Source organism: Candoia aspera, chromosome 6 (genome assembly GCF_035149785.1).
Source record: "Candoia aspera isolate rCanAsp1 chromosome 6, rCanAsp1.hap2, whole genome shotgun sequence".
NCBI lineage: Eukaryota > Metazoa > Chordata > Lepidosauria > Squamata > Boidae > Candoia > Candoia aspera.
In genome coordinates this window covers 56,814,282-56,829,229 of record NC_086158.1, presented here as the reverse complement: position 1 = coordinate 56,829,229, position 14,948 = coordinate 56,814,282, and the positions used below count along the sequence as shown (strand labels likewise).

General features: G+C 35.6%; 1 protein-coding gene across 1 annotated transcript in view; it reads right to left on the bottom strand.

Moving 5' to 3' along the window:
- The window catches only part of ATRNL1 (attractin like 1), a 609,453-nt gene that overhangs the window by 388,261 nt on the left and 206,244 nt on the right, over nucleotides 1–14,948 (bottom strand). Inside the window, exons 23-24 of the mRNA XM_063307208.1 lie at nucleotides 14,403–14,481; nucleotides 12,166–12,323 (exon numbers count right to left, since the gene is read on the bottom strand). Of these exons, the coding sequence (XP_063163278.1) occupies nucleotides 12,166–12,323; nucleotides 14,403–14,481 (237 nt within the window). The remainder of the gene's footprint in view (nucleotides 1–12,165; nucleotides 12,324–14,402; nucleotides 14,482–14,948) is intronic.

Below are 14,948 nucleotides of genomic sequence, written 5' to 3'. Positions count from 1 at the left end.
TGTACCACGAAACAGACGGAATGTGGCTGGGATACTCCTCAACCAAATTCCGATGGAAAAACCTGATGCCCAATTAGACATTCCACCTGAGTATTCTGAGTTCCTTGATGTCTTTGATGAAAAGGAATGTGACCAACTGCCTCCTCACAGGAAAACTGATTGTGCCATTGAAATTGACCCAAAGGCTAAACTGCCCAAACCAACAATGTATGCTATGACAGAAACTGAGAAAAAGGTTCTCAGGGAGTTCATAGACAAGAACTTGGAGAGAAGTTTCATTGAGCCAGCTAACTCCCCCTTAGCTGCCCCAGTACTTTTATGGGCAAAGAAGGATGGCTCTCTCAGACTTTGTACCAATTACCGCGGAATAAATGCCATCTCAAAAAACAACCAGTACCCTCTCCCCTTAATGAAGGACATGTTAGCACACCTATCGAAAGGAAAGGTCTTCACCAAACTCGAACTCAGAGAAGCGTACTTTAGAATTATAATGGAATGAAAATTATATGGACAAATCTATTCATTCCTCCAGGGAATTGGAATGTGATTTGTTATTCTACAAAGCAGGAATGAAGAGCCTCTGGCCCTCTGAATGTTAAATCACAATTCTCAGTAGTTTGAGCAAGCAAGGATGTTGGGAGCTGCAATTCAGCAACATCTGAAAGCCACTGATTCCCTACCTGTGCCCTATGGGGATTCCACCACCCATGATTTCTTCACCCATTGTGAACTGAAATTAGAAACACAGAATAATAAAATGCAAGTGTTGGAAGGGAACTTGGAGAGATTATCTAATCCAACTCTGTCTAGTAGGACCCTGCTACAAGAGTATCTCCAAAAGATGACTATCTAGTCTGTTTGTATGCCAGTGGTCAAGGAGCATCCTTAACCATAGTCATATAAATCCAACTCGATTTATTTCATTTTATTATGTAGAAAATGTATACAGCAACCTATCTTATACATGATAATCCTAGGCAGCTCACAGCAATACTCCATAAAAACAAAAATAAACATAACACACACCCCCCCAAAAAACCCCAAACATACTTCCCACCACTGTGCTGCAACATCCCATGGACTTTGCATTTGCTAGGCTCACTTCCATCCTAGCCCTGGATGAAGAGCTAGGTCTTCACAGTCCTCTGGAAGGTTAAAAGGGTGGGGGCTCTCCAATTCTCTTTGGAGGCTCTTCCAAAGGCCAGGGCAGCCATGGAGAAGGCAACTTGAAGACAACTATTGTATCTCCCCAGTCTTTTCTCCTCCAGGCTAAATATACCCAACGCCTCATATGTTTTTCCCTCCGGGCCCTTTATCATCTTGGTCGCCATCCTGTGGTCATGTTCATTTGTCAATGTCCTTCCTAAAATGAGTATTCAGAACTAGATACAATAGTTTAGGTGGAGTCTGACAAATGCAAAAGGAACAACGACTTATCTTGATCTGGACACTATACTTTGCTGATAGAGTCCAGACTATTTGCTTTTTCCATCTTCATCACATTATGGTGTAGTGTGGGAGACTTTATCAAGATACTTGCTGAAGTCAACATACACTTTATCTACTGCATTCCTATACTCAATGAAACCTTTTCTACCATAAAAGAAGATCAGGCTGATTTGGTGTGTTTTATTCTCTATAAGCCCATGCTGGCTATTGCCAATTACAACATTATTTTCTAAATGTTCACAAGCCAACTACTTAATAATCTGTTCTAGAGTTTCCTCCAGTATGACTATTCCTGTAGTTACCCAGGCTCTCTTTTCCACCTTTTTTAAAAGATAGGAACATTTTTCCTTTTTCAATCTTCTGGAACTATGCCCATCCTCTATGATTCCTCAGGGACATCTGCAAACTTCTCTAAGACTCTTGGTTGTAATTGGTATGATCCTGGGCACTTAAACTCTTTCACGTTCGCCAACTACTCCCTAACGTGTTTACCTAGTCTGGATTGCCACTCCCTCCTCTGTCAATTGTTCTGCTTAGGTCCATTGGAACACAGTTCCCCTTGTGGAGAAGACTGAAAAAGTAGGAAATTAAGAACTTTGCCCTCTCCCTGTCACTATCCTACTATCTTCTCCTTGCAACAGTCCTACCCCTTCATTTTTCTTCATTTCATTACAAAATAGCCAAAACCCCACACCCCTTTTAGTTGCCTTTAGCTTCTCTTGTGAACTTAAGCAACTTTTCCATGTTACTGTTTCTAACTTTTTTTCTGCAGGTATAAGGTATTTGTTGGTAAGCTTCTTGTTTTCCACAGATCTTCCATTTCCTATACATGTCCGTTTTAACTTTTAAGTCAGTTGAAAGCTCCTTATACATCTACAATGACCCAATGAATAAGCTGGCCCCACCCCATTTTTTATCACTGGAATAGTTTTTTATTACGCTTGCAGTACAGGTAGTCCTTGCTTAACTCTTTAAAAATGAGATACAGGTAATCCTCGCTTAATGCATTAAGCGAGGACTACCTTTAACTCATTTTTAAAGAGTTCCCAGCTGTACTGCATTCCCTTTGACCTAAGGATTTCTGTTCATATAATCTCATGTAGATCTTTTCTAAGGTTGTTGAATTTGTTTAGTGATGGTTTAGCAAATTCATTTAGTGACCGTTCAGACTTACGTAGGTGCTGGAAAAAATGACTTATGGTCTTCGCACTTACAACTGTTGCAGGGTCCCCACAGTCACGTGATCATGATTTGGGCGCTTGGCAGCCGGTTTGCATTTATGACCTTCACAGCATCCAGTGGTCACATGATCACCATTTTCAACCTTCCCAGCTGGCTTCTGGCAAGCAAACTCAATGGGGAACCATGTGGTTCGCTTAATGACTGCAGTGATTCGCTTAAAAACTGCCACAAAAAAGGTCATAAAAAAGTTTAGATGTGTAACTATGCCATAATTTCTCTTTCTATATATCTTGAATGCCAAGGTGACATGGTCACTTCCTCTCAAAGTTCTCATTGCTTTAACTTTTCAACCAGTTCTTCTATACTGGGAGGACCAGATGCAGTAAAACCATTCTGTCACTCTTCCTCAACCTTCTAGAAAACGAAACATTCTACAAGACATCGTAGCCTTAGCCAAATTGGTTTTCCAACAGATTTCTGGTTAGATGCAGACATATTACTATGTCTCTCTTTCCTGGCAGGTTGAAATCTGGTCCAGGAGAGTATTATGACATCTTTTCCCAGGTTTGGCACTCTATAACACTCTCACGATAAATCATAGTTATTTCTTGTTCCATTTATTCTTACCTAAATGTTGTCAACAGGACACTAATGCTCAAATTCCTGGATCTCAATACATTTACTGTATGCATTCATTCACATATAATCCTAGTCTTCTTTCCACCCCCTCCATCTGGACTTCTTTAAAATAAATTATACCTTTCAATTGTTGCATTCCACTCATTAATTTCATCCCACCAGGCTTCATCTAATGCCTACTAAATCTTATTCACCTTTCTGGATTAAGACCTCTAGTTCTTCCTGTTTAATCCCCATACACTGTGCATGTAATACAATCATACAATCCCATCAGAATTCAGGTAACACCAGGACAGTATGTAACAAACTGAAGCAAAGTTATATGAAAGTCACCTAGAGACCTAATAGAATTAGCATTGGTGAAGCAGCGCTCACAGAATTTGTTAATACTGCACTAGTTTCTAATTGCTTGATTTCTCCCCTTGTCTTGTAATCAAAGTTAAATAGAAAAGTTAATACATTTTGGAAAAAATAATTCATTAGCATTTAATTTAGATCACTCCTTCTGTTTCCTTTAAAGCAATCTTTACAAATCTTTAAAGGACTTACAAGGTTAAAACATCAAGAACTTTTGCAAAAGGTTGTGTTAGAAAACACTATCTAAAAAAATTCTCTTAGCAGCAATATTACATTATACCACATATAGTAGGCATTCTTTTCAAACAGATCAAGAATTTCTACAACCTATAATATGTATAACTAAGCAAAGATATATTGGTATAATATACTTTATATTTTATGACACTTTATGTTTGCACATTTTATTAAATATCCTGATATGAAATGGGAAATAGTCCACTACAGTCTTATTAAATGCAATTTAATATATGACCTATTACTTGTGATTTAATTTCAATACAACCTTTTTTTCTGGTTTTAGATGTAGTGGTGCAAATACACTGAAAAATAAACTTAAAAAAAAGAAATTTGAATTCTTGAATTTTCCTTTGATTTGATAAAAACATAGTAGGGCAACAAAAAACTGCAATTCAAATCAAATCAATCAAGCAGACAAAAAGCAGAAAACAATACCCTAATCAAGGAACTACTAATGAGAAAACCACACCCCCACCAACACTGGCAAGGCAAGCTATGGTATATAAGCAGGGCACAACCCCCACACTCACTAGCACTGATGTTACCTAGTTGGGTAATGAAATGTCTGCAAGCAAACAACCAAGCTCAGAGAGCACCAAGGACTCCACACTCATCTTCTGTTGCTGGAGCTGGTTTGTGAAACTCTGCACCTGGGCTGCTGCACACGCTGGTCTTGCTTTGGTTTGCAGGCTGGTTTGGTCTGCAGACTGTGGTTGGGCTCTTTTCCTCCCCCATCTCTCAGCACTTCCTCTCAGCCATTCTTGCAGCTCCAAGAATTGTAGTTTTCTTTCACTGTCTGAAGACTGCTGCTGCCTGCTTATCTTTGGGCTGGAAGTTTCTCTTTCCCACATCTCTGCTTCCTTCCTGGCTTAACTCCTTTCTTGACACACCCACTCACATGCTTGCTTTTGGTTCCCTTTTATGAAACAAACTCTCCAATTAAGGAGAGGGTGTGGCTGTTTTAACCCTCCTTCTCAGGCAGTATCAAAACTCTGGACCCCAGGAGGGAAAAATGTCTACTCACTCTGGGTGCTGAGTTTACTCTTCCACATTACCATAATATAGAACACAGATTATAATGGAAAAGAAACATAAGAAAGTAATGCCTCTACTTCCATAACTTTAAAATAGTAATATTTAAATAAATGAAACAGGTAAATAATCCTTTTTGTGAGTTATCTTACTTACTTTTTGATATAATCACCATTTGCTATATACTTTTGTCAACAATGGACCAGCTTCTTAGAGTCATCATGAAAGAACTCCATACTTTGTCTCTTCGACTACTTCCTGACACTCTCTTCCACCTCTTCATTTGAATCAAACAGATACCCACAAAGTTATTGCTTCAATTTGGGGAAAAGGTGGAATCTGCATGGTGCCAAATCTGGACTGTATGTATTTATCGAATTTGTCACTGCCCACCTCCTCCCACTTGAGGGACTATATGGCAGATGGAATAAGATGATGAGTTCCAACTTCTGAAATATCTCTTGGGTGGCTCATAAGTGTAAGGCTTAGTACTGTCACATTGCACAAAATTTCCTTCTTGCAGTCTGAGTTAATAGTGGCAGGTCCAAGGAAATCCATGTGAATAACACCACCAACAGGCTTACATTTCACAAACATCAGTAACACAACCATTTCTTATAACTTTCCACCAAGTGAAGGAAAAGAACAGATGCTAAAGAATATGTCAGACCTCCTAGTGGATCAGCACTGCCCTCTGTTGGTGATTATAACATTGGAGGCATTACATTTCATTCAGCCCTCATAGCCACCAAATGTCTCTGGATTGAGCAGGGTAGAAATGTGCAAAATAAATAAATAATAAAACAGTATGTATGTGTGTATTACAGATTGCCAATGCAAAAGGGACAAATTTCAAATACCGTATTAAGGGATACTTCCATTGGGTGTCTGACCAGCATCTAAAATTCGCATTACAAAAATAAAAATTGAACCCTTTTTAAAAATAATGCAAATTGCAGGTGAGTAAAGTAAATACTGACAGTTCCATGAGGAATAAAGGATTTCATGCCCTTCTATGCAGGCTTGCAAGGCATGAACTCTGTTTACTCCCAGACTTACTAGCCATTCTATCCTATACATATTAACTAGAAGTATGGACTATAAAGTTCAGTCGGACTTACTTCAAGCAAAGGTATGAAAAGACTTCAGCCCCAAATCAAAGTGAAAACCAGACAAAAGTATGGATGTGAAGAGTATAATTTATAAGCAAGTATAATATGACTATACTAAACACATACACCTTATTTGCAACAGAATTTTAAAGCATTTCTTCTTTATTTTCGGGAGACGTGTGTGTGTGGTTCTGATAGTGTAGAATTTGTATTAGTGCTGAGCTGAGAGTTTCCATGCCAACCCAGGTACCCCTGAAAGCACTGGGGAAACAAGATAGCCATCTTCCCTTTGGAAAACATGGTAGTCCACAAGAGCAAGATTACTGCTGCTCTAGTGGCAGCTGAATGACATATAAAAGCAAGAATTTAAAAAGTATTGTTGTATTTATCCTGATAAGGTTAATAAATTTCTCATTTCTCTCCCATTGCAATGCCACCCACTTTTGCCACCTATGAATGGAGCCTTGAGGGAAGAAGAATTTTTAGCTCAGCGCTACCATTTAGACAGATTTGATTAGAACTGCTGGCACAAACCAGAATGTTATTATTTCTGTAATATGAAAAAGCAATAAATTGATGTAATGCATTAAAGAGCTTGATATAAAATCCAAATCCTTAATTGTGAAAACACATCTTTGCCATGAGGTTTAGGATTTAGTAGTCACTAAAAAAAATAGTATAACATTTAAACTTTTAAAGTTAAGAATACTTAAGACTGGTAGTGATGATAGACAAGTAGACACAGAATCAGCATTTAGAATGGATTGTTAACTTAAATTGTCAAATTGTTGACTTAACCCAAAAGAGATCCTATTGTGCTTTTATTATAGCTTGCATTCAAGTAATGGGATAAAGGAGTACAGTTGAATCTATAAGCTCTCATTGTGTTTATCTATTTGTCCATTTTTACCCTCAAGTTTGTACCCTCAAGTTAGCCTAAATGGTGCATTATACCGCAATGATTTTTGAAATCCACTAACTTAAATATGTGTAAAAAATCCAGGACCAATTACTCCTGAGGAATTGAAATTTCCACAATGTTCACACCAGTTTTATTCGCAATGTTGTGGCCTCTGCAGCATCCCAACAGTCATGTAACATGATTTCCGATGCTCCCTGCCAGCTTCCCACAAGCAAAGTCAATGGGGAAGCCGGCAGGAAGCTGGAAGTCCCACTTCACTGCTTTTTTGCCTGCCCATGGTCATTCTGTTTCTCAGTTTAGGTAAGGAAACTTAGTATTGAAGTCCGTTTGTAACTACAATTAATTTTATATTTAGGATATATACTCTTCTTAGATGATCATGAGACTGTCCAGCATTGGGGTAAAAAAAAATATATGGTCAGCCTAAAAGTTAGTGTTCATTCTGGTCACATCAGACTGCACTACTTTTCTTTCAAAGGATGATGCAATGGGTCACAGGGTTGTTTAGTTAGCTACTAAAGAACGTCTGAAAAGCAGCATAAAACAAATAAAGCAGATTAGCTGTCTTTATATAAACCGCTAAGTGTGTTTCTAATAAAGTGAATTTGATGCAGTGGTTAAGGTTAGAAACTGGGAGGCTGGAGTTCTAGTCCTACCTTAGGCACAAAGCCAGCTGGGTGATCTTGGGCCAGTCACTCTCTCTCAGCCCTAGGCAGCAGGCAATGGGAAGCCACTTCTGAAAAACCTTGCTAAGAAACTGCAGGGACTAGTCCAGGCAGTTGCCAGGAGTCGTTGACAACTCAAAGCCATTGCAAGAAAAAATTCTAATAAGTTTTACTTATATGCACCATCACAAAAAGTTAAAGAAAAAATGAAAATGTGTCTTGTTCTCCACACTACAGAAAAATAACCACAGAAACAGCAGATATCTCCTTCAACCCTTCAGGATACCTTTTCAACTTATAATAGAAGCAAATTGATTGCTTTGCAAGCAGTACTATTTCAATTGATTTTTTTTTTCTCCCCACTAGCTCCTTGGAAAAGCCAAACACAATTCTAAAGATGCATTTTCAAAACAAGTGTAAGAGTTTCTTTAAGCGAATGCCTACAAATATAAATGAACTTTTATTGGGTTACAAAAATCAGTGTAATCATTTTACAAAAAGTGCTTAATCAGCTTAGGGAAGTTATTACAGGCACAGAGTGCCTTAAGTAGTGCCTTAAGTAGTATTTTCCCCTCTTTCCTAATAGATATGGGAAAGTAAGAGCTGAGGGAAAAATTCTATTTCCATTGATGGACAAAAAATTAACCACTTGAACACTTCCTAATATGTGACTTTTAAAGGTCAAATTAAAAAAAAAAAAACAAGGGCTGTTCATGACTATTTTCAGCCTAGTACCATAGCAAGTGTTTCACCTGCTCTGCAACAATAGGGCTGTGTTTTGAATAAGCAGACAAAATGAATAGTTTCATACAAATATCATTAAGGATCATTGGAAGAAATAGGAAAACCAGAATTAATACCTCATTTCTAGCATGTTTGTATTATAATGTATTATCCTGTGTCCTGTATTTCACAAATTTGCACAATTTTCTAGTGGGAATCCCCCAATAACATCCTAAAAATATTTACAATTTTATAGCTTTATCATTTTCTCTCCAAAGTTCAAAATAGTTTTTAGAGGTTTGTATTGTGTTAAGAAACATGGTACAGGTATACAAAGTGTTTCTTTAACAGGCTATTTTGTTTTCTGAATTGAAATCAGTAAGTTAAAAGGAAATAAAAAAAGAATCAGAAGTACAGTCTCCTACTGCCTTCTAACATCTGGTGACTCCTTACATTAAAACAAACAAACCAACCAGAAAACCAAATTTGCTAAGGCCAAGAGTTCAAAAATTCTCTTCATTTGTCAGGTAACATCATCCAGTTCAGTGTTACTTTATAGCTGGGGATGCAAAGGCAGACTATCTAAGTGAGTTTCCTTTATAAATCTTAATATAAAATATGGCATGGTACCTATTGGCTTATTTAATCTACTTAGGATGGGGCTGATATTTGGAACACAGGCACTGTAGGAAGCAAAAATTTATATTTTTTCCAATTGCCTGGAAGCTTGACATGAGAATATATTATACTATAGATTCTGTGATGTCTTGCTACTTGTCTGTAGAGAGATTGATAACTCCAAGTTTACATTTCAATCATTGGAAATATATTTTACTACAATACATTTAGAATGGTATAATAAAAGATTTGTGATAGTATAACTTGAATTTAATTTTACATGTTTGGTTCACTTAAAAGTGTCCCATACTTCAGTGGTTTGTTCAGTTCTGATGTAAAAAGCTAAAAATAACCATTCTGTTGACTCAGTACCAAAGATTTGTAGTGTAGCTCCTGTGAGACATGTGTTACTCACAGATGGTATTTATGCAATCCTAAACTAAATAAATATTTTAAAAATGACTGAAATCTCATGAGATTGCCAAATGTCATTAGATTTCATTGCTCTTTTCTTGCCTGAAAACTCACATCAATGATTTTGAGCAAGAATGCTGATTGGTAACCTCATGAAATTTCAGCTATTTTTAAAAATAGTTTTAAACTTTAATTTTCATTACAGTGCCTCCCCTCCCTAACCCGCCTGGCCCATGTTTGATGGTGCCTGCTTTAAACTGTTGCTATTAGAACTCTGTCTTGCTATTAGAACTCATCATATTTCTTTGACGACAAATAGATTTTTCGGTTACCAAAATAATGTATTCAAAGTAGTTTTAGAAAATGAAAGTATCTTGCCTTAACATTCCAGCATCTGATAAATATATTTTAAAATGTAGTCTTTACTCATTGACAAACAGCTGCCACAAAAATCATTATGGGGTTTAGAACCTTTAGAACATTGAGCAATAAATCAATATTGTTTCACATCATTTATGTTGCTGTGAACAACATAATTTATAGGCAGTCTCTTGTGAATGCAAATCTGAGATTCTGTTCTGACTTGAAAGAAATGAAGAAAATGGCTAGTGTATCCTAATATTTTTAATACAGCTACTGTGTCCATACCACACCTTCAAAAGGGTTGCTTTGCAATGCATATTAAGATAAAGGAAACATTTTTTTCAAATAATTAAAAAATCCCTGTCATTTGTAAGAGGGATTGCACAGCTGCTTCAGAAACTGCTCTCTCCTGTGCTTGCATGTATGTGCATGCACAGGCCCTTCAATTCAATTTCATTCTAGCAAAGTGGCTGGACTTGTGCACACAAAGACAACCAGAAGCAGCTTCCTAAGTAGCTGTGGAGGCTTTGCAAATAAAACAGTTGTTTTAACAATTTCGAAAGAAGTAGTTTGTACACACTCCTATATATTTCAATGCATCCCTTTCAATCAAAGGCTTTGCATAGCACAGATAGTTATAAACAAAAATTAAATAGACGTTTCATTCCATTATAACAGAAATAGGGTTGATATATCAATACATAGAATGGTTTTATCAATTCTATGTATTGATATATCTTTGAAGAAAAACTAGAACTATGAACTTCCTGGTTAAATTTATCAGAACTTATTGTTAAATCAAAGCTGGCAGCTCTTGTTAGTTTAAGTGAGATCCCTCACTTCATTGCACTTGCCATCTTTTATCTTTATCTTTTACGTTTTATTGATTTTATTGTAATTTGTGTTTGTTGTGAGCTGCTCAGAGTTGTTGAGTCAGGCAGCATACAAGTTTAATAAATTATTATTATTATTATTTAAATGTTAAGATCATTCTCTTAACCATCTGTGACTTGGTGTAAATTGCAAAAGAGTGTAAACATTTTCTATCCGAGAATGTTACAAAGATTCTTAGACATGTCAAATCTATGTTGCTTTACTTGTATTTTCCAATGACATTATCCTGCCATCTTGATTCAAGAATCAATATTGTTCCAAAAAGAAAAGTAGCAAAGCTGGATACATGTGAAACAGCTAGGAACAAGAATAATGCTTTGGAAAGTGGCTGAGGGATGCTCATCTCTTAAAGCAAATTATGCTTTTTATCTGTACCCCCTCTTCCCCTAAAAAGTTTGTCTAGAAAGTTAAGGAATTCTCCAAAATTATGTGAGAAAGAAGACTTTGCTGCCTTGTCTTTCATCAGAGTAGTCACTAGATCTTGGTTTCCACTATTAAATGAGTGTTTCCAATTACAGAGGCACAAGCCTAGATGAAATCAGAGCTGTGAAAGCCATCTGTCCCACAGCACCTATGTGTATATAAGAATGAAGTCCATTACTATGGCTCTTAAAATAGTTCTCACTCAAACCCTGCACATATTAGAACAAAGTTGTATACAAAAATGTGCATAAAGGTATATGCAAAAAAAGGATATATTTAAAAGTTTGTATATTAAGTAGGCATATTAGAGAAATTTGCATATAAAACAAAGCAGTACTTTTAAAAATGGCAGGAAAATGCAATTTTATAGAATGAACAATTGGATATAGTATAAGACAGTGCCATGAATAAATTATAAATTGATTCATGGATCCATAGATGCAATCCACAGTATTCTTCTTCTGAAATACTTGAAATTATATATAGACTAGGCCAGGGGAGACTCAGGTTCAAGTTTATTCTAGACCAAAGAACTCAATGGGTGACTTTAAGCCTGTCACTTGTCCTTAGTCAGTTAATCTCAAAAGTTGTTGTGATGGACAAAAATGGAGGAGGGAGGGCTATATACACCACCCTGAGTCCTGCAGGAAAGGTAGGATATCGGTCTTACAAATTTTTTAAAAATGAAATATTTACATAGTCTTCGTACATGCCTCTAAAAGATCATATATAAACTTGGGCTTTTGTGACAGATAGGTAGTTAACATATGCTTTATCAAATTCTTCATTTTTTGTCTTTTTCCTATAGAAGCATAACTATTATTTCATCTATCAAATCACAGTTATCAGGCAGCTGATCAGTGATTCTCAAAAGTATACAAAGCATGCAAATTTGCTTCTTCACCAACAACAAAACCAGATCTTTATTCTGTACCTCTAGAGGCTGCAGTTTCAGAAAAGCTGGGAATGCTTAAAAAAAAAAAAAGATAGCAACGATACATACAATAAGAGGAACATGTCAAATAATTCATAACCCAAGGTCTCATTCCATATTCTGCATTTCTGGTAGCCTGGAAACAGCACTATAACTTAATGTAACAGAAGTACCAATACCACTATTGTTTTTACTCACCTGTATTTTGATTGGCCATGAAAAGTTGCTGACATATACATAGAAAGTGATATTCGGGTTGCTCCTGAAATTGAATTTTTCGCAGGAAAAACTGTCCCTATATTCCTTGATGTTAGTCTTCGAAACTACAGGAATCTCTTCTCCAGATATTGTTCCAGCTATTAAAAAATATAAAAGCCAATAATAGACAGGACCATTAAAAAAAAAGTAATTGGTAGGCCAGCTGATCCAAAAGATGCATATTATATGTGGGTATGTGCGAGAGAGATATGTAAAAATGTATAATCTGCACACCTGACTGAAGTTAAATATGATAATGGAGCATAATAAAGAAACCTATCTAACCTATAAAGATGAAGCAATTTTATAGATAAAAAATCTGTCACTACGTGAATGTATACACATATCTTATTACATGTCTGTTTCAACCATATATAGATAATGGAATTGTATTTATAGCAAATTTGTTTCATTTAACTGCATGGCTAATATAGTTTCCAAAAGTAATTTATACTTAGTAATTTATACGAAAACTGCAAAGTTATTCAAGTATAGAATTGTCTTGATTGTGAAATATTGCTCTAGTTTTTCAACTATTCCTAAGAAGGATAATATCAAAACAGATAAGCTTACTTCATTTGCAAGAAATGAGACTATTCAGCCAGGCCATTTAATCTGTATATTGCTGAACTGGTAGAATCGAACAACAGTGAGGTTTTTTTTAAAAAAATCTACACAGAACTCAGGGAAAGCAGTGTAGTGGGACTGCATAGGAGAAGTGGGTTCCAGGTAGGAAACCACTGGAGAAAAGTGCTTAATAGAAGGACTTATCCAACCTTCAGTGTCAGTCAGGCATGAGATTGGAAAACACAGATATTTATCAAATTCCTAGTTCCATATTAAATGCAATTAAGCATAACAATCTAGGGAGGGCCCTTCTTTAAAATTTGAGATGAGAGTATCATATGCTTTTTTGCTACTAAATATATGCAAAACAAATGCCACAATGTTCTGCATTATGTCTGCATTCTAAATATTTAAATAATACGTAGCTTGGTTCTCTGGAATTCATTATCCAGTGTCAATATTATGCAGAAATGCAATTCCTTTTATTATTTGTATTGCTTTTTTATTCTTAAAAAAAAAAAGCAATATAAGGAGCTTATGGAAAAGGTATCCTTTGGCAAACTCACGCAGGATACTGTTCCCTTTCTTCTTTTTGAAATATTATTATCAGCTTTGACTTTACCAGTCTGTGCTAACATAGATAGGTATTATGAATATCCTGTAATCACACAGATGCCAGAGCAAAAGGAAGTTATTTAACATAATAGAGGTGTATGTATACAACACATGGAATATCAGCCTTCAATTACAGTTTGATTGTAATGACATTTAACCACTTCACTGTGTTCAGATGTGGCATGTGAGGTAGAGCATTTAAAAGATTTACAGCAAATCTATAAATCAGATATATGGAATGTATATACCCTGGGAAGCTTAGCTTCATTTACTATGTGTGGGCATGTTTCCTTTCCAAATTTTGTGGTCTTCCTCAACTATATGTACAGATACTTGAAAACATACATCTGTTGCACAAAGTATAAAGAGCCCCCATTTTCCACCCATCCTGCATAATTCATTAAAATGCAATCAAGGATGCTCTCTTTGGATATATTTTCAGAAAGTCAACAGAACCAATACAAAGAAACTTTCTAAACAAAGCTTTTTATTAAAATCAATGAAAAAAACTGGGTCCAAAAGTTTGAGTGGGGGGGGGGGAGAAAGCAATGATAAGCAGATTCTTTTATCAGAACACACAGAAGAATTTTATTGTTTGATATCAATGTTAAGGTTAATAATTAAATTCCAAGCTTCAGCACTGAAACAAAGAAATTAAAAACTCAGTCTCTGCTGTAGTCAAGGAAGTAATTTATCTTAATTAAAATCACTGTGTTCATAATACTGCCACTATAAAATTTTAAAGAGCATACAAGGTTTTGTTACTCAAGTAATTTTAATTGAATAAGAAAGTTAACATGTTAGTGAACCTTTATTTAATTTGCAAATTATATGTTTTAAGTAATGTCATTACTAATGTCATAATGAGAATGGGAAACGAATGTATTCTATTAACATTTACTAATAAGAAAGAAAAAGCAATCATATAAATATAATAAGCATATTAATACGTTATAATATTAAAAAGGGGAAAATACAAATAATATCTTTCTTACCTGTAGAGCCAATAGACCATGTGATATTCAGATTAAAGTTGTTTGATGCATTAATTGATATGTCCAAATTTTTGTTTGACTAAAAATTTTAAAAATAGAAAACATGAACATTACATTAAAAACAGCTTAACCTTTGATCATAGGTAGTCACACATACACATTGACACTAAACATACTATATTTGATTCAGGAAAGCAAGTTCCCCCATGCTAGGCAGCCTTCCCTTTCTACAGCCACCAACAGTGAAGATCTCTACAGACATCAGAGAACTATCAGATACAGCTACTAGTAGAGACCTCAAATTTTCCAAAATCCAAAACAACAGGGGAAAAAAAGCCATAAAAAATAAATTTAGAGAAAATTGAATTATATGCAACACTTTTATCATCTTTTAGTTATACGGTCATTTTATTATTTTGTAAGATGCATTATATATAACTTTGCTTTGAAAAGTATGCTTTATGGATAAATTTGAAGAAGTATTGCTTATGGTTTGAATTTATTTTAAAAAAGGTTTTAATACTGCATCTCCATACCATTAAACTT